The 21,395-nt window shown below is 33.7% G+C and overlaps 2 protein-coding genes across 3 annotated transcripts in view; one reads left to right on the top strand and one right to left on the bottom strand.

Moving 5' to 3' along the window:
• Positions 1-15,727, bottom strand: part of LOC134250842 (uncharacterized) — a 30,265-nt gene extending 14,538 nt beyond the window's left edge. The window contains exons 1-6 of one of the 2 annotated variants that reach the window (XM_062733179.1): positions 15,636-15,727; positions 14,457-15,073; positions 13,490-13,557; positions 7,280-7,511; positions 6,743-6,862; positions 3,450-3,588 (exon numbers count right to left, since the gene is read on the bottom strand). In XM_062733179.1, the coding sequence (XP_062589163.1) occupies positions 3,450-3,588; positions 6,743-6,862; positions 7,280-7,511; positions 13,490-13,557; positions 14,457-15,048 (1,151 nt within the window). In that variant the 5' untranslated portion in view covers positions 15,049-15,073; positions 15,636-15,727. The remainder of the gene's footprint in view (positions 1-3,449; positions 3,589-6,742; positions 6,863-7,279; positions 7,512-13,489; positions 13,558-14,456; positions 15,074-15,635) is intronic. The other variant, XM_062733180.1, reaches the window with a different exon arrangement.
• A 4,639-nt stretch (positions 15,728-20,366) lies between these two features.
• LOC134250844 (uncharacterized) lies at positions 20,367-21,255 on the top strand (the record flags this gene model as incomplete). The annotated part of the gene is made up of 3 exons (XM_062733185.1): positions 20,367-20,507; positions 20,699-20,948; positions 21,071-21,255. Coding segments are annotated over exons 1-3 (576 nt in total), but the record flags the coding sequence as incomplete, so codon positions are not given.
• Positions 21,256-21,395: the final 140 nt, after the last annotated feature.

Raw genomic sequence — 21,395 nt, 5'->3', positions numbered from 1 at the left:
CCCCCCCCCTCTTTACGATAATGGTAGAATACGAAGAATGTGTTACCCATTCTCTTACTTTCTGTTGCAATTTTTAACATGCATGTTTTAAACAATACTAAAAAGCAACTAATATTTGATATGATTAAAATAAATCATAATGTGTGCATGTACTTTCTCAGGAAGGTAACGGTAAAGTTTAGGATAGACCTTATAGCCCATGTCTAGAAATGAATGTAAATGAGTGTGTTACTTGTGGGATTAATGTATATTCTGATGTTGTGGTTTGTTATTCGGTTAGAATACAATAATCGGTCAGAATTAATTCATGGTCATCCTCATAATGCATATAAATTGCAGAATTTCTTTTTCAAACCATATTTTTAAAAATATACATATTTTTTATTGGATGGGGTGGGTGTTACATTAGTTACGAAATGATTCTAAACAGATTTCTTTTCAATAATTTAACCATAAATATAAAATAAGAAATCGAGGGCCAGGAAAAATTAATCAAATGTTTAAAGATTTACAAGAAATAATGGTTTAAACTTTAATTTAACACTTTAAAATTTGATGCACCTAATCTTAATTGTTTTTGATTTGAACACGCATTTATTGAGATATACAAAAGGATTGGAAACAAGTTTGACAACTTATACAAGTTCCTCGTGTGAATTAAAGACTGATTTAATAACGACATCCAAAGAAGAAAAGGATTGAACTCTACTACAAGAGACAAATACAATTTATTCCTGAATGCTGAATATCTTATCAATGAGCCAAAAAGTCTTCAGAGATGATGCACTTTTTCCCCGTAGTAAAACATTCGAAATTAAAACATGTAAATACATATAGTAGACTGGTAAAAGAAATGTGGTATCCTTTAGATGAAAAAAAAACCCCTATCGTACTCTTTAAAAACGCAGGTATTTAAAACGTAAACTATGACCAAAAAATTCTTTTTATATACTGTGTATTGTTTAGACTTTTAATGCCCGGGGGAGGGGGTGTTAGGGGCTGTCTCGAACTTTTTTAAGATAACTACTTTGATAGTGTAAAAGAGACAATTAAGTGCCTCTGCTTAATTGGGGTTGAACCCGAGGCCTCTGGCTTGCCAGTCCAGTGCTCTACCAAATGAGATTAAAGGTTACCATGCTAGCCCAAGCTCGTTTAGGAAGATGAGCAAATATAGTTTGTACTACCACAATAGGATCTTTTTTATCTAAATTTTGCCTATTTCTTTTTACTGTTGTCTGCCATTTTCTTGCAGTAAAAAGACATAAATTGGAATAGCTTTTAGAGGAAAAGAAGATTTTTGATTTGAGTGACGTTTTGTTCGATCTGTTGCCCTTGTCAATCATTTCCGTGCCCCCCCCCCCCTTTCTTTTCATTTTTCAAAGATATAGTTTACAATGTTTATTTCTATCATTACGATTAAAAATCTTAATTATTGATATTTTTAAGGGAAACAAATCAAATGTTTGAAAATATATATCATCAAATCATGACATGCATATAGCGATTACGATTATTTTACGTTATGAAAATTCATGAAGTTACGCACGCGTACACTGTACGTCAAAGTAAATTTTCTGTCTTTGTCGTGCGATATTTTATACATTTATATGTCATGTTATACACAGAAATATATGTCATGTTATACATCAAACGAAAGAGAAGGAAAAACTCTACAAGAATCAATAAAAAACTGAAAATGTCAAAATTCTTCGTTAAGGGAGGTTTTTGCTTGGCGCGTCACATATATATTATTGAGGAACGTTTCATCTGTCCTTAAAGTACAAATATTTTGATAAAATATATTGAACAATATTTGTCCAGAATGACAAGATCTTTAATATGATACATGTATCAAGATAAAAGCGCTGACTCATTATATTAGGGGCCGAAAGGGGCCAAAAGCCTTTATTGAATAACTCTTTTGCTATCAATATATTTCTATACATTACTAAATCAAAAATATCTATCACGTAAACAATCTACAACAACATAATATGTTTTTCTCGCCAATCTACAACTATATATTATGATGATTTTTCTTTCGTATGTAACATAAAGAGGGACCAAAAGAAGCCAAAATGCTAAATCTTTGACGCTTTATCTCGAAAGTGGGAAATATTTTAATAAGTAATATTGAACAAAAGGTGTTCAAAATAATGTTCTGAACAATATTCAACCTTTCATTTTTCGCTTAACATCCCCATTAAGGAGATGAAGAGTCGGGCCCTAAATATTTCTTTGGCAAATTTCTCGGAAACGGAAATGAATCTATGAAAAGTTGTTGATCAAAAAGTGTACAAAATCCTGAGAGCTGTACGGTAAAATCTAGAAAATGGGGCTGGACACTCAAATTAGAGTCCGAGAGGGGCCAAGGACTTTGATAGATAACTCTTTAACAGTCAATATTTTGTTTTAAATTACTGAAGTAAAAATGTTTAACTCAAGAATCTACAACTACACGTAATTTTTATGATTTTTATGTCATATGTTTCATAAATAGGGGTCACAGAGGACCAGAATGCTAAATCTATTAATGCTTTATATCACGAAAGTGGGAAATATTGTGAAAAGTAATATTAAACAAAAAATGTTCAAAATAATGTTCTGAGCAATATGCAATATTTTTTGCTAAATGTCCCATTTAGCAGTTGAGGGGTTGACTCCTAAATATTGCTTTTGCAAATATCTCGGAAACGAAAAAGAATCTCTGAATAGTTGTTGAACAAAAAGTGTTCAAAATCCAGAAAGCTTTAAGATGATACAGTATGAAAAAAAGGTTGATCCCTCATATTAGGGTCCAAAAGTCGAATTTATGTCTTTAATGTTCAATATCTTCTAACACATCATGGAGTCAAAATCGTTCATTTTAACAATCTTTATCTAATCTCAGAAAGAATGGACGGAAAACCTACTCGTTGCTCACAAGGACATCGTACATGTATCGAGTTACAATACTGTTTGTTAAGTAACACAGCTTGTATTGCAATGTTAAGCCTTATTTTAGCATTGCTTTGTTTTTATCAATTGATATTGGACTTGATTACGTGTATAACATTATTCGGACTACATTACTTAAAAATATGATAAATATAAATTTATACACATTACATGTAAAATATGTGTCAAAAATCATAAACTTGGAGAAGATGAAATTATTCCACCTAGATCTCGAGAAGTTCAATGAAATAAGCTTTGCGTTCCTCTAATACATAATTATATGTGTACCTAGACCATATAAAAAAACACCGTATGCTTCAATGGCTCTAGTTGTATTAGAGTGGTCTTTAATTACAAAACCTATCAATATCTCTCTCAGTTGTGAGCTTTAGGCAGGTCCAATTTGATGCAATTTATATCTAAATAAGTTTAAAAATGTAAAAAAAAAAATGGATAGCAAAGATAACAGGAACACTCACGGCATTCATAATCATAAAAAGATCCAAATGTACCTCATAGACGAATGGAAGTTTGAGTTTGGGTCATTGTTTTTTGGAGATTCTGTATTGTTTTGGGGAGCAGGCTCATCTCTTCCATTCTTTTCTGTTGTACTTGGAATTTCCTTTGTGGTAATATTGAAACAGTCTGCATCTGTAATACATGTACTTAATCATTTTATTTTATTTTCAACAGAGAAATAATTGATTTTACAATCAGTCAAACAAATCTGACTCTTCCCCCAGGTCATTTCACCCCCATTTCAATCTTATCCCCCCATCCCTTGTACAATTTATCATAATAAATTCATAAGTTCACATGAGGATTTAAATGTATATGTATTTTTTTTCATTTCCGTGTAAAATCAAAATACATGTAACTCAAACTTTACAATTAATCATTATACTTGCTGAAGAGACTTTGCAACGATATTTTTAACATAATAGGCATATATATGACAGCTATTGTTTTTAAAAGTACACCAATTAATTTTAATCTAATTTTACTTAAAACAAGGAAATTTACAATCTGTGAAAGTGAATTGAGTCTAAAGCCTGAGTGGTTTGGAGTATATCATTTTATATATAGATTATTTCATCTTCCGAAAATCAAAAATGTACTTCATTAAATGCACGTGCCAGGAAAGGAAAAGTACTTGCAGGTATTGTTCGTAAATAGCGCTTAATATGTAACGGTTAATACTAAAACATATGCACTAATAATTTAATCAAAGTTGTAACACGACATTTGATTGGGTAAAAGATTTAATCCATTTTGTATACCATAACCTGCCTAGTCACAATGAGTCCGCTTTACATTTACTTTAAAAATATACTAAATTTAAAGCCTTTTTCCGGAAGAAAAATTGTCTTATTGTCTACACTTAAATTAGATTATAAAGAATGAGGCCTATTTCATCTCATGTTCTATGATATAAAATAACTTTGGGCAATTTATGCTTTTTAAGAAATTACATTAGAAGAAACATACAGTAATACTTAAAGTGTCCAGGGTGGTGGTATATAACATACGACCGTCTACATCGTGACTACTGAATACGCCGAACAGTTACTATGTCTGCCGCTTTATATAGGGGTTCACTGATTTTACAAATCGTCTTCATCTTTTAATATAATCTACTGACGCATCAATCTTTCCATTGGAGCGTAAAAATTAAAACTGCACTACCTGGGGATGCTTGCACAAATGATGCAACGAGAGAGAGAGAGAGAGAGAGAGAGAGAGAGAGAGAGAGAGTTTGCTGGTCTGCATGCATGTTATTTGTAACAGTATGAAATCATAAGTGTCAATTTGGGCCCAACCCGCGATCCAATTTTTTTTTTCATGGATTAGAATCTTCTAAAACAGTTCTTTCATTATATAGTTTAACATTATAGACCAGAGGTTTGGGGCTGGGTTATGCAAAATATAAAAAAAAAAAAAGCTTAATATCTTGGTCATTTTTAAAGAAATTTTCAAGATTAGAGGGAAATGACGCAAATCAGGGCGTCATAATACATGGACAAGAGAAAAATTTAAGTCATTTTTAATTGATATGATGTCACCAAGGATCCAAGTGAAATTTAAGATATTATCAACTAAAAATGAGCAGTTCTGATTTTTCAGATAGTCACAAGGCCAAAAAAGCCCAAGGTGATTTTTGTTCTTTACATATTATAAAATCTGATCTGTCAGAATGACCATATGTTTATTTTAGCCTTTCGTTTTATTTTTTCGCGTTTTTTTTCGCCCACTTCTCAATTGAAATTATACCCAACCTGACTGCCCAAAAGTGTGTTATTACATTTTGCGTTCTTGCCTTTTTCTTAATTTCTTAATCTCGACGCAAATGTAATAACGCAAAAAGTTATAATCCAAAAATCGTGTTATAACATTTTTCGTTACTACATTTTGTTTTGATTTAATTTCAACACAAAATGTAATTTCATTAAGTAATCCTAAGAACTGTGCTATTACATTTTGCATTTTTACATTCTGCGTTGATTATGACGCAAAATATAAAAACGCAAATTACAATAATCCTGATTTATTACATTCTTGCATTGTTATTACATTTCGCGTTGTAACAATGCACTTTGAAAAATGTGTATGGCTTGGCCAAAAATTCTCGCAAATTTTAGGTTTAGTAAATAATTTAACCTGGTTAGATAACTTTTGGGGTCGCTTATGACCTGAGATATAGACGTTTTAAATATTTTAGGTTCTTGTAAATGTCAAAATAGGGAAAGGGACCCTTTAGAAATAACGGAGAAACGATTGTTTAATAGTATAATTTCGGTAGATATAGTGGGTCGACTTATAGCATCGTCTTTTTTTCTTAAGAAAAAAATGAGCAATTTTGATTTTTCCATACTACAAAAATTCTTTCTCTCTCGTACGTTTTACAGTACTTAGAATTCTCTCATTTTCTTCTATTTTAAGTTAACTGAAATATATATTTCCGAAGTCAAACCAGTAATGTAAATAGTATAATTACATATAGACTAGTATTTGGGTAAAGCATAGACATCGGAACCGGTAGGAATGGCTTAGTCTCCCTCTTGTTTCGCAAAGTTATACTTGTACATATTAGGCATTGAAAATCGGGGCTTATTTTTTTTAATATTTTTGTGTGTGTCGAAATAAAACCTCATCAATATTAGATGTTCCGAATCCATTATAATTGCTGAGAAGTGGTAACGGATCTGAAACAACTGACATTAATTAGAATATTACGGACCTTTATCGATCTCTTTGTGAAAATCAACGAGAATTGGGAGGGGTGTGTATAAAGTACGAATTTCCTTATCTTAAACATAAATATCGTTGTACATGTATATGAAACATGATTCATATATCAAAACAAGTATTTATATATTTATCAAGCCTTCCTAAATTTCAAGTGCAAGCTAAGTTTCTTTTCATTAAGGGAGAGCTGTCACGGTTTCGGAAGATTACGCTTCGTCAACTTGCAGTTTTATTTCACTTTCTTTACTCTAAAAATGGCCAGGTTGTTGAGTGTAAGAAAAAAAGAATTTATTTTTCCTGCAGTTATCGTTTCGAAACATGGATATGTACAGGGGTATTTGCAACATTTAGGAGACCTTGCGGAATTGTAGACTTCTTCTAAAAAATATCAGATTAAAATATCGGAGGCCTGCAAATATTCTGGCATTCAGGATTTAAGCACATGAAAACATTTCTACTACAATGAACATATGTTAATACAGTGACGGTAAATGTATATATTCTAAGGCAACAAAGATCTCTATGTACTTTATGAAAATCACAAACTAAGCATACTTACATTTATATGTATCAACTGATGAGTAACTTTCAATCGGACAAGGTTTTGAAAATTTTGTACAATCAGTTTGATAATTTTCCTGTATAACACCTCCTCCTTCGTTGTATTCTGCACAATGTCCTAAAATAAGAAAAAATTATACATAACATTCATATAGATATTAGACATAATCCTATGGTGTCCTAAACTTGTGCAGTGTAATCAACAAACTCAAGTCTTAGAAATTGCTTTCGTGCATCGATCAATTTTAACCTATAATTATATGTTTATTTATTCCTTTAGTTTAATTATTTTTTCACCTTTATTATTTTGCATTGACAGAGGTTGTAGCTCTTTACTAGAACAAACTTGAATTTTTTTTCTCATATATGTTTTGTGGCCAACTTCAGATTGTTTAAAACTACCCAGTGGTTCTTGGGAAGATGTCGAAAATGAAAAAAAAAAAACCAGACAAAATGTGATCAAAACAGATTGAGCTTTCTGCTCAGGAAAGCTAAAAAATTACATTTTTTCAGAAAAATTAATCCAAGAATTTACCGTATATAATGTCGACAGCTACACCACACACTTCAACGAATTTATCTAGGTAATGATTGGGTAAGCAGTGATATTTAAATAAGTCTAAAGATGTGCAATTCTGAGGAAAGGATGAACAATTCTTGGCGCGACTGGCTTGATCAACATCTGCCATGTTTAGGGGACAAGAGGACACATATTTGACCGTATCCTTTGTCTCAGGACAGGAAAGGATCAGCTGAGTACTAACAACCTGTAAAAAAAATAATGACTTTGTTTAAGCATTTGACATTAAGGAACAGTAATATACCTTATTAATTAAATGACTTACGTTCGAATAAACCCACTCCAGTATAAGAATAAAAATAAAGATACTACCGACAATTTTATTCATTTTTTTGAAACGTAAATTGACTTGATGACCAGTTTAGGAATTTTAACCTGAATTTGTATCAATTATAATCTTATTTCTTTAATTTAACTGTTTTTCTCTTCTAATGGTAGAAAAAAATAATTAAAACCCGTGGCAAAAACATAGACCTAAAGAGGACTACCCCGGTAATAGATGGTAACATAATGGGGTAAGAAAGACAACTCTGTAATACGCTTTCGCATTCAAAATGACGCAGGTTTAAAAAGAATTGTCTACCTTTTAATGTTTCAGCCTGCATAAAATTAATTGCTTCAGTATTGTAAAACACATGTTTTTTGTTAATATTTCAGAATGATGTGCTACATGTACAGAAAGTATGCACTGGGAGTGGGAGTGCAGGAGTCTGCCTCCAATCCTCATTTTGCAAAATATATTCATAATCAATATTAATTTTGTCATTGATACATGAATTTCCTTTTTGTTGATGCACCCTTAATTTTCATTTTTCAAAAGCGATACCGTGTGCAAGGAAAATTAACAAAGATGCAGGGATCTGTTTCAGACCAATCTGATTAAAATAATATTTTTTCCGAAATTCGCTTTACAGAATCTGCACTGTATCAGAATTTCAGAGCGTAGGACAGATCTGGTTTTAATCAGATTAATTTACAGCAACTAAAATAAATTTTTTAGTAGTTAAGGAATTTTTCTCAGAAAGTATGTGTAATTTTAAAAAAAATGGCAGAGCTATGAAAATTCATACAGTGTAATTGAATATATTTTACTGAAATGAAAAGAACTGAACTTCATTTATATAAATGTACGAGTATAATAATTAAAAAAAAAATATCTCAAATATTTTAGTTTAGTATTAGAATGTTTTACCAACTTAAAAAAAATATCCGAATTTAGTTTAACCGAGTTTAATCTGTTTTCAGTGTAAGTAGGTAGTAGGGAAAACGAAACTTTATAATTTTTTTTTTATTTCCTAAGATGACATTACAGGAGAGTGAAACGACAACAGGAAAATGTTATGACAAATTAATACCACTTTTAAGTAATAATTTCTTGTAAATACATGTATATATACCGGGTATTAAAAAAACTTGATTAAGCCAAAGAATTTTAGTTAATTATCGAGCTGAACCCCCCCTCCCCTTTTTTTTCAAATAGTTTCAAATGATGGGTTGCTTTCTTTCAAGTGATTTATTTGCATGATAAAATCTGAGTTTGCAGCTTTTGAAAACTCTCCATAGTGCATTATCAGTGATTTATTGCAACTGACATCCAGAAGTAAGCCCTCAGAGCTTTGGTAACGATACATACATGTACACATGTGGTAATGTTTACGTGTGATATTTAATGACATTGAATGTTCTTCGTGCATTCTGAAGCATTAGGCAATACTTGAGGTATAGGTCAGGGATAAATGGAGGTGCCCCACAAAACTTTAGTAGAATTGCTAATATAAAAGTCATGTCTGTTGTCTCATATCGGCGCAATCTATTTCGGAATTAAGCTAATAATCTCTGGAATTTAAAAGCCTTGTAATCTTGCATCGAGTGAAATGCACTTGGCGTTACACATTGTTCTCGTTTCGTACATAAAACAGTTCGCCTACTCTAAAGCTTATAATTTTTCTTTTAAATCTCTGTGATCTCATTTTTTAACCGGGCTTATTGCTCAAAGAGCAATTGCCGGCTATGTCATCCTGTTCAAGGCAGGAAGTCAACCCCATAGTCGCAATTTTAAAGTTACGTGCAAAAATATAGTTCTTACTCTCAACCGCTTTTGAGATAATACAATCCCTAAATAAAACAACAATCTATATAAATGAACATTAATTGTAATAACTTTGAAAACTTCAGTCCTAAGTATAAGAACATAGTTCAATAGCGTAAGGATTTTTGATAATCAGTGTTATCGTAGTTCTCTACACATACCAGGTAAAACAGGAGAGGGAACCAGTCTAGACTGTTTGTTTACATTCAGCTGCGGTACCAGATTAATTCTGATTCTTACAAAATCGGGCCATGGTATTAGGATTGAAAAACTCACTGTCAGTGTCTTATCATTTATATTGATAGTTTTAAACTATTTTTTTCATCAGAATATAAACGTATGATTCATGTACGAAATTAATTCTACTCTGTAAATGAGCCAGGCTCTCTGTACTTCTGAGTACTTTGATTTCTTACTCTTAACATTTTGTCCTTTAATAAGATGCCCAATGGCCTTGACTGTCACCTGAGTATAACATAACAATTTAGAGAATACATAGAGTATCTTAAAAACCTGATAGATGGAGTTATAACTTTTGTTTCGTCTTTTAAAATTATTTATCTATTTTTTACAAGTCTACCTCACCATTAAAACAGTGGAAGTATATTAAAATTTAAAATTAATATTATATAATAACTAGAGTATTGCAAGGAACGCATGTGCTGCCTCCTTTTAGCTTCTTAAAGATGTAACTAAATTAAGAGTGATTAGTTATCTGCTACATACTACTAGTATAATAATTCACGCAAAAAACAAAATCCACAAATAATAAGACTGCACTAGAATCTGACAATAAATAGAACAATGAATCCCTTATGGTACATCCCTCCAATCTAAAATCATTCATGGATATTGATGAAATTTAAATTATTATTAATCATTTTTTACTATTTTCATAGCTGTAGTAAAATTCAGTTTTTTGTGGTAAATGTATTTCATACAGTGTCATAGTACATTATAATTATTTTCAGAGCTCATAAACATGGATAAATATCAAATTCCTGGCCCAGCCCTCTAAATTCAAAACATTACAAGTTAAATTTAACCCCTCTGCAGTATATCTTGCAAATTAAAGTACATGTAGCTCAAAGGTCAGGGTCAAGTGGATTTTAATACTGAAATTTTCAAAAATGTTTCAGACAAAAAAATCCACATCCTAAATACATGTACATGTAGCACAGACTTACATGTACCTCCTAAATGTCAAAACTAAATCATACATAAATAATAATTAATATGCACATGTATATCAGCACTTTCAGCTATTTCAAAAAGTAAGTCAAAGTATCAAAGACCAAGTTCAAGGACAACAAAGTCAAAAACAATGGTAAAACACAAAAGCTTGTAGTACATGCACGTCAAGCTATGGCCCAGGGACTTTGCTTGTCATAAGCAGACTCTTTGTTTAATACATTGGGGGAAAAGAGATGCTCTTTGAAGAACTAAGGCAATATCACTATTTAATCAAAAGAGCCCCAACTTAACTCCTGAATACCTTACCCTGGTGCCATGAATTTCACCAAATAATTTGACATTTTAAAAATTACATTAATTATAATTCAATTGCTTTTGCTGACCTTCAGACCCCAGAGGCACATGGGTAACAAAATTCATAATTTTTGTATCCCTCTGCATAAGGATGCTCTCTACCAAAATTTGTTAAATTTGGGTCAGAGAAAAGGCTGAAAATGTTCAAAAGTTTATCCATGGTAAGGGTATATGAATGTCAAATAATGCACAACACCAATGGATGGAAAAAGTCACTTGAGATTCAGTTGACCTAAAAAGTTATACATTTACAATAGCAAATAATCATTATTGTACTAAAACATGATATAGAAAAATATATGTAACAATATTTTCTGAAAAGTTTGTTCATGTTTGCAAAACTTATAGCAACAAGAGGCCCATTGACCACATTGAGAATCTGACTAACTTTGGTAATGCGTTCTTTAACAGATTTTGCCTTTGTGATACCTATTGCGGCTCCACCATCCCCCCTGTTAATTATTTTAACAATTTAGAATCTACACTGTAACCCCTGGATGAGGATGCTTCTACATCAGTTTCAGCTTTTCTGGCCAGTTGTTCTTGAGAAGATTTTTAAAGATTTTCCCTACATATTTCAATGTAAAAATTGAATTCCATATTGTGGCTCTGCCCTAACCTGGGAGTCATGATTTTAACAATTTAGAATCTACACTATTGCAATTCACTTCCATTTGAGTTTCACTATTCTGTCCCAGTGGTTCACCCTATTTTTGTCTTTTCTTGATTATCTCCCCTTGTAACAGGACTTGGCCCTCCATTTTAAGAATCTAAACTCCCTAGTATCATCCAAGCATGGTTTGTACTATGTTTGGTTAAAATTGGCACAGTGGCTCTTGAGCTAAAGGTGAAAATAAGAAAAGTTTGTAGACGGATGGACAGACACAAAATGGGTGATCAAAAAATCTTTAATACTTCAGCTTTCAGCTCAGGTGAGCTAAAAAGTTTTAACAGTGACTATGCAACAGGTAATTATACAAAACGCAAGAATAAGGTATTTTGATCTAAATCAATTATGCTCAACAATTATGACAAACATCAGATGAGTTCAGGCATATCAAGGCACAAAATATAATTATGAAGAAATTACACTGCCGTCCAATTACTTCTCTAAAGAGTAATTAATAATACATCTAGACTACGTGTATTATTAACGGTTATTATGATATAATAAATCCTTGTTACAGATAAAAGAGTCTAAGTGTCTAATATATATGTAAATGAACAATGGGAAATGCTTGGGCATGATTTAGTTACATTAATGTGACATAAGTACGATGCAAGGACAGAGGGTATCATGAGATTCTTATAGTTTTTTTTTTTAAGTAAACAATGCAACCTTGACCTGGAACTCTGGATTTTGTGACATAAATATCAAACTCTGAGGGGGAGTCATGGACACACAGCATTAAACTTGTATACTTATTTAAATTCTGAATGAAAAACAGGATTTTCTGAGACAACTCTGCTGTCACCCAAGAATAATACAACCCAGAAAATGATCATCTTCTCTACATGAAATGAGTTGTAATCTTTCCAGATGTTCTTGGGAACAAATTTTGCACTTTGTGTTCCCCTATGATGCTAAAAACAACAATCACTTGCCATCTCATACTTTTTCCCCACCAGGTATCCCACTTAATTTTCCCCTTTGATGATTAGACATTAAAATAGAATAGCCTATTAATACAACCTATTGCAAATGTAGCTTTGTAGTTCTTGAGAAGATTTTAAAAGATTTTTGTATGTAATTCCTATGTTAAAATTTGATGGCAATTGTGACCCCTCCCTATACCACGGGGGATAAAGATTTAAACATACTTGAGTCTACCTGAAGGTGCATCCATTTTAAACTTCTTCATTTCATCCTAGTTATTTTTAAAATGAAGATTTTTTTTTTGCTTATGATTCTTATTCATTAATTTGTAATCATCTTTTATTTGTTTTTAAAGCCAATGCCCTGTATTTGACATGTTTGATCAAACTTAAATTCCTTTTAGCCAGAATAATTTGTGGAAAATTTGATTATATTTTTTTTTGGAGGGGGGGGGGGCAGCCTTACATTCATCTAGAAGTAAAAAGAATAATTCAAATCAAGCAAGTTGGTCCAGTTGCTGTGATTCTTGATAAGATAAAAATATGCATGTAAAAAATAAGTTTACACATGGACTAATAGCTAGATTGACAGACGGACACCAAACAAAAAATGATCATAAAATAAATTGAATTTAATTTAATTGTTGGGTCTGGTGAGCTAAAAACTGTTTAAATTTGGCTCTGCATGCCATTGCATATTCGTCATAAGGCAGAGTGGGTGGGCATTGACGAAATTAGAAACATATCTAGTGAATGCTTCAATTGCATTGATTTCAAGGTAAGAGTAATCTCTCCAAGATTAATTAACTGACAAGGCTTGAACATGAGCAAGATATATGACTAGTTAGCTGGAAGAAAAGCAAATAAAGGAAAAAGAGACTGAAAAAAACACAATGGCACTAATAAACCGTGAATTTTTTTAAACCACTTACCTGAAAAAGAAGAACCAACAATAAGAATGTTATTCCTATTTTCCAACAACCAAACACATTTCTTTTGCCTATAAAATAAAATGAAATTTAAGACTTTATGCTAAAAGCCTTGTTACATGAACTTATCAATAATGTCAATGTGTGATCATGAATTGATTTAAATGATTTTATTATTACTGCACTGATCAACAAAGTATGAAGTCCGTATCTGTTAACTACTTTCATAATTCACATTAAACCTACCAGTAATAATTTTTGTCTCAATAAATTGCAAATGTTTATAATGTGTTATAATTTGTTCCATTGATTTTAAGGATCCAAAATCAGTCAGTAAGAATTTTTCAATTGAAAAATCAAAGATACACAGTGTATAAAATTTAATAAAATGATACTTTATCTTAATATTATCAGTGATTATAATCTGATCATCAATGACTTTTGGGTACACATGAACATGCATCATGGTTTGGTAGTGGGTACAACACTTGCATTGAATGCAACAGAATCAATAACCAACATTATAGTACTATTAGTAAGTATACCTAATTGTATACATTGGTATAAGTAGATTTGATTCATCTATAAATGAGGTCATTTGGTCAAAAACTATATCTGTATTGCCAATTGTAAAAATATTGAAAATTACACAACTTTGACAATAATATGAAAATTCTAATCTATAAATTTAAGCTCTTTCTTGACCATGATGTCGAACACAGTTAATTCTTATAGATCTCAGAAGAACATGTACATGTAAGTAAAACTTAAACACTTCACTTACATGCAGCATGTTTGGAATGATTCCTAATGAATTAATGCTTACAAAATTCAATAAGTAATTTTCATTCCCAGTGTCTAATAACATGAATAAGTGATATGTTTCATACTTAGCTGAAAGTATTTTTTATATTGAAAACTTGTTAATTTTCTGTGTCCTAAAAATTGAGTACATATTTAATCTTTTTACCTTCAGAAAATGTACTTTGGGGAAGATATTTCCTTAATTTAGCCCCATCTGACTTGCACACACATATTTTCTCCTTTGTATACTTGTCACTTTCACCACCATCTCTTTCATTCCATTTCACAGTGGTCTTTAATTTATTTAAGTCTTCTATGAAACATGTAACATGATCAGGTGTTCTGGTGGTATGATGAATGGCAAAGGATTTAAGGATTGTCTTTTTCTGTTCTTTGTAAACAGCTGAGAAATAATCTCCCAGAACATGAAGAAGTAAAAGTTGTTTCAACCAGAGAGTATATTCTTGAACATTTAGAGCAAATGCACATATGAAGACCTCACTCAGTACACCTGTACTACAGGTAGTTGTAGATGATGGACAAGTTAAGCAAAGAAAAATATCTGTCTTCCATAGATGAAATATCCTTGGGCATTCCAGTATATCATCGTCAAAATCTGAAGATACCACATGATATTGTTTTATGGAAAAATCCAAAATGTATTTCGAGATGCATCTGCGTAGAACTGGAAATGGGCATTTTATTTTAATAAGATCCAGGCAAAGCTTTGGTTTGAAATACTCTCTGGATTGACCCATGGCCTTGGATGAATATTAAATCAACCTGAAAATGCATAAATTTAAGAAATTCTTATTAAAGTTAAAAAAAGCAACACACAAGGCCCATAGGCCTCAACTCACTGAGTATTTTTGACCTCGATCATTATTCTTCATACTGGGAGCCAAGGAAGATTAATAAGACTTCTTCATTGTAGTGAAAAAGACTACACATTCCTTCATCATCCTTTAAGTAGTAGTAAGTTTTCCGAAACGTTTAAATTAAACAGGTACAGCGCAATCTCTTTTTATATAGGCCTAGCTTGAAATAACTACATATGTAAGTTGTATATCCGCGAAAATACAGAACTACATGTATATATGACTAGGATACAATACTAATACACTGAATATATCTGGATATACTACTGAAAACAATTTTAGCAAGGAAAATCGATACTTCTGTATGTAATGAATTTAACTTTGGAATACTTAGCTGCAGATCTTTGATATGTCGCGTTATGGTTTTATACATTATCGTTAGTCTTTGACCAAAAGTAGACCGAGATCTGCAGCTAAGGAATACTGTGATTTAAATGATTCTTATTACATAAACCATGTCTGCTCACCGTAGATCTGGAAGTTGGCCCAATGGCTGTTCAAAGATTCTTTGAAGGATTCCATGGATTCCGATCCCGATGTACAATTGTGAAAATCTACAGTGTACATGTATGAAGTTTATTTTCTAGCTAAGTAGAACAGTGTTTTCTTAGCTTACATAATTATATATAGATATATATAATTCAAAGCAAACTTTTAAAACAAATTATTTGTTCTCTACTAAAAACAAACGAAAACAATTTAAAAAAAAAATTACTTTTATGATTAATTCTTGAAATATATAAGTTATTTCATTAATTTTAACATTTCATCTTTACATGTATATGAGGATGTGTACGTACATGTGTTTGTTTTGAATAATTTGTAGAACAATGCATTTCATGGGCGTCGGAAGCAAATTGAAACTGGGGGGGGGGGGCTAAGTGTAAGAAAAATTTTTTTGTACCTCCAAAAAAACCTGACAAGCAAAAAAAAAAAAAAAAGGGAAATGCCTATTTCCAAAACACGAAAATCCTATTTCGTGGGGGTGGGGGGGTGGGGGGGGGGGACAAGGTTCGAACTCCAGTACCAAAAATTTTCTTCCAAACACCAACACCTTTACCAATTTTTACCTATACTAAGACGTATCTGTGGAAAGTGGGGGGGGGGGGGGGGGGGGGGGGGGGGGGGGGGCTAAACTTACGAAGATATGTTCAATGTCTATACTACGTATGTATTTGGAAAAAAGTGGGGGGGGGGGGGGCTAGCCCCCCCCCCCCCGGTTCCGACGCCTATGCATTTATAATACTGGAATTATTCATAATTCTGCCTACAGAATCATGCTATTGTGTACACGTACCTCAATACACTGCTCTAGAGCTATGTTAATTGTTTGTACTTGTAACCAAAGAATCGACTCTTACATTTAGAAACTATAACCTTGAATAAATGGTCCCATGTGAAGCTAGAACATAACGTAAACAAAAAAAAAACTTGATTGATATTTACTACAATTTATTACACACTTAGTAATAAATACAGGTTTTTTGCATATGCGATATGGCTTACGTCACAATAGCCGTATCAGCAGTGCAGGGCTGATATGGATTTGCGGGGCTGATAACCTATATCAGCCCCGCAAATCCACATCAGCCCTGCAGGGCTGATACGGCTATTGTGACGTCAATATCACACCCTTAGTAAATTAAACCACAAAAACAGTACTTGTGATCGTACACAATTTTTGGTGGGTTCATATTCTCTTAATTTTAAATGTTTGAAAATAAGGTTAATCTTAATTTACAAATACATGTAATAGATTATTTTAAATTACGGATCAAGTGCATTGAAATAGAAGTAGAAACAAACCCAAATCGTATGAGACAATAGACCATGTATATTTCTGTAAGAAGTACATGCATGATTATTTACTTATTTTCTACTCGTAAATAGGCATAGTCCGCCATATTTCTCGTTCTTCAACGCTCTCCCTACAACTCGTATATAAGGAGCAGTAGCCTTTTTCACAAAAATTCTTACGACTAAGATTAAAATTTGACAGCTCAAATAATTCTTTGGTTAAAAAAGAAAATTATTATTTCAGACGAATAATTCACAGTTTACTGTAATGTAATAGAAATATAAGATTTTTTGTTACCTACTACAATTTAGGAACATATGGAAAAATTGGAAAAAAATAATCTGAGTCGTAAGATTTTTTGTAAAAAGGGCTACAGATCGCTAGTCAGTTCAATGTATTTTACTATGGAGATCCGACGAGTGCAGACGTACATCTAACAAAGCGTGCTACTCAATATCGATGAAATTATCAAATTTTACGTATTTTTTCCAAAACAGGACAAAAGAATCATGGAAAATACAGGTTAATACATTATTTACAAACAGAAAATGCACATGAAAACAAGAAATAAACGCAAAAAATCTAAGACCACGATAGGAGTACTACATGTCGGCCACGAGTTTCGAGTGTGCAATCGGGTGTAACGAAAGCGAAGGGTTTATATACCTGTCTGACAGTGCCTATTTATGAGAAGTGTTCAGCTTTAATGTGTTCTGTATTTTATTACTATAAGTATGTAATAAATATAATAAAACATACCCTTTTCCACATCACATCCTGTATCAGCCCTCAACCAATATCAGCCCTCGGGCCTTCGGCCCTCTGGCTGATATTGGTGTCTCGGGCTGATACATGATGTGATATGGAAAAGGGTATGTATTATTCTCTATGTACAGTCGTTAAATAATCATGATACTATCATTCCAATAACAGCGTGTCACTTTGCTTGATCAAGCGTGGTAAAGTTTCACATGATGATTACCATATTACTCATCGATTGGATGTTTGATTTCAATGAAAGCAATACTACTTTGCATATGAAATAGAGAACCCCGCAATACCATTTACAATACTGACCAATCGTGTTGAATGATTGTTAACGAGAATGCAGTAAACAATAATCACATGTGGAGAGACAAAGCAAGTCTTTATCCTTATAATGATGGAATTGATCGCTGCAATATAATATTTATTTATTTATAATAATTTTAAAGTTTAGCCATACTTATTTCATGCTTTTAATATTCTCATACGTATCAAAATTAACTGCATTCGGTCAAATCACAACAAATGTGACACGTGCTTTTAGATGAACAGTAAACGGGCTTTGACTGACCACATGTTACCGGTGACTACAAATGCCGCGCTGGAAAACAATCATTCAATACGATTAGTCAGTGTTACCTGGGTATTGTTGGATTCTGTTTTTTATATGCAAAGTATTATTGAGTTCATTCAAACCAAACATCCAATCGATGAATGATATGGTAATCAATTTGTGAAATTTTTACCACGGTCGATCAAGCAAAGTGACACGCTGTTATTGGAATGATAGTACATGTAAGCTTCAGCTAGTTTTCCATTTCTGATGTTTTGCATCATGTTCAAGCCATTACTTGGTACTGTGGCTAGGAAAAAAGCAAAAATCAGTTTATTTTTGTTAAGTTTAAACCAAAAGTGGTCCCAACCAATCCTATAGGTATGGAGGCATATTTCTGCCATCCACAAAATATATGTTGCCTACATATAGCATATCATGTAAAATCAAGATAACTATCTTGTCAAGTCATGACAACTTACTGCTTTGTCGACACACACCGACTTATATATTGTGCAGTCAGGATAAGCTACCACGTTTTGTTGCAATAGCTATCTTGACATGACGAAATAACGCGATATACAAGATAAATTATCATTCTCTTTTTGTTGAGATGCTGCTATTGCAAAAAATACGATAGCTTATCTGGACAGTGGTTCCAAAGGTTGTCAATGGGGATAAGCTCCCATTGTCTATATAAAGCTCCTTATGGCGTGCACCTCAAATAGCTTCTGACAACCAAAGTCCAGCTCCTCACCCGCTCGTGTGGCTTTCATCAAGTCCGGCAGAACTGCTACTACTGATAGGAGATGGGGTAAAGGTGAGTTACCTGGCGCCTGAAAACCAGTGCTTTGGGTAGATGGGGCTCATCAGTCTAGGAGGATAGCTCATCTAATTAAGAGAAGGAAAACTCTGTTTCCAAACTACCGCTGCCTTGCGGCCATACCAAACCACGGGAAAGGCTAGGTGAAGGAAACACCGACATGAAACCTAATGGGCAAGCTGTGCTCTATATCCAGGGAAGGAAAGCAGTCTAGGAATGAAACAAAATCAAACCACCTTTCCTCGAAGTTACTAGAGGTTTGCGTAGGGCCAACAACCCTGCCTATAAAAACAGCAAGTTACAGAAGCATCAACGACAAACCAAAACCAACATAACCTGGGCCAGATTGGGCCTACTTCAAGGGGAACTCTGATGCTGTGCAAAGAAAGCCGAAAGAAAACTTGCAGAGCTGACTTCCTTTCTGTCACCAGGAAAACCATCAGATTTGCTACTTGGGACATCAGAGCAATGAATGAAGTAGGAAGAACAGCACAGGTGGCAAAGGAGATGAAGCACCACAACATCTGTCTCCTAGGACTCAGTGAGATAAGGTGGCTACAGACGGGAAAGCTGAGGCTTACCACCGGGGAAACGCTGTAACAGTTGTACTCAGGACACACCAAGGAGGGAGCCCACCACACTGAAGGTGTAGGTCTGATGCTATCCCTAGAGGCACAACGTGCTCTCGTCGGATGGGAATCTGTCAATTACCGCATCGTAACAGCCAAGTTTAACACCAGGGAAAGTAAGATCAAGTTAAATATCATACAATTATATGTCCCCACAAATGATGCTGATGAGGAAAAGAAAGATGCCTTTTACCAACAACTACAGGCAGTCTTGGATAAAACAGGCAAGAAAGTCATGACAGTGCTCATGGACGACTTCAATGCCAAAATTAGAGATGACAACACAGGCTACAATGAAGTCATGGGTACACAAGGACTGGGCTACATGAATGAGAACGGTGAGTGATTTGCAGACCTATGCTCACTCAACCAGATGGTAATAGGAGGGAGCATCTTCAGTCATAAAAGAATTCACAAGGCCACATGGAGATCCTTTGACAATGTTACAGAGAACCAATTCGACCATATCTGTATTAACAAGAAATTTAGAAGAGGATGGAAAGATGTCAGGGTTATGAGAGGAGCAGACATTTTATCAGACCACCATCTGCTGATGACGGCATTAAGGCTGCGCCTCAAGAAGTTCAACAAAAAAGACAGAGATCAGGAGAGCAATTATTTAACTTAAAAATGGAAAAGCGACAGGGCCTGATGAGATACCAGCAAAAGCCATCAAAGCTGAGAAAGAGACAACCATTAACATCTTATACAACCTCTTCAACAAGATCTTGGAAGAAGAGAACATCATGGAAGAGTGGCCATGGAAAGAAGGTATCCTTATTAAGCTGCCAAAGAAAGGAGATCTAAGGTATATATTGCAGTAATTACAGGGGGATCATTGCCTGTCAGTGCCTGGCAAGGTCCTCAACACAATACTTCTCGAGAGAATGAAAGAAGCAGTGGACCTAAAGCTCCGTGACCAACAGGTTGGGCTTAGAGCCAACAGATAATGTGCTGACCAGATAGCCACACTGCGCATCATTATGCAGTCACTGGAGTGGAAGTCCCACCTCTATGTCAACTTCATCGAGCATGAGAAAGCATTCGACAGCGTGGACCGAGAGCCATTGTGGAAGATACTGAGGCACTATGGAGTACCAGATAAGCTAGTCTCCCTGATTCGAAACACCTCCCAAGGCATAATATGCAGGGTTGCCCAAGCTGACCAGATGTCTGATAATTTCGAGTTGAAGACAGAAGTTCGACAGGGATGTTTGCTGTCACATTTTTTTTTCTTTTGGTCATTGCTTGGATCATGAGGAGTACAACATCAGGCAGGAACAATGGTATTCTGTGGACACTCCTGACGCAACTCGACGATCTTGATTTTGCAGATGACCTGGCTCTCCTTTCACACAACCAAAGCAAGATGCAGGATAAAACAACTCGCCTTGCAACAACATCGGCAGGAACAGGCCTCAAAATAAACTTGAAGAAAACAGAATTGATGAAGATAAACACCACTGTCCAAACACCAGTCACAGTTGGTGATGAGCCCAGTCCTATTGCTAGTCCTATTGTATAGTGCAGAGACGTGGAGGATGACTAAAGCTACCCTGCAGAAGATTTAGACATTTTATAATACCTGTCTCTGGCGCATATTCAACATCCGATGGCCTGAAAGAATCTCAAATGAAGAACTATGGAAAAGAGCAGGAC

This window comes from Saccostrea cucullata, unplaced genomic scaffold, assembly GCF_032062105.1.
Source record: "Saccostrea cucullata isolate Sc308-1 unplaced genomic scaffold, CSIRO_AGI_Scuc_v1 ctg6050, whole genome shotgun sequence".
NCBI lineage: Eukaryota > Metazoa > Mollusca > Bivalvia > Ostreida > Ostreidae > Saccostrea > Saccostrea cuccullata.
Note: the sequence above shows the minus strand (reverse complement) of the source record. Positions and strands in the feature narration are given on the sequence as shown.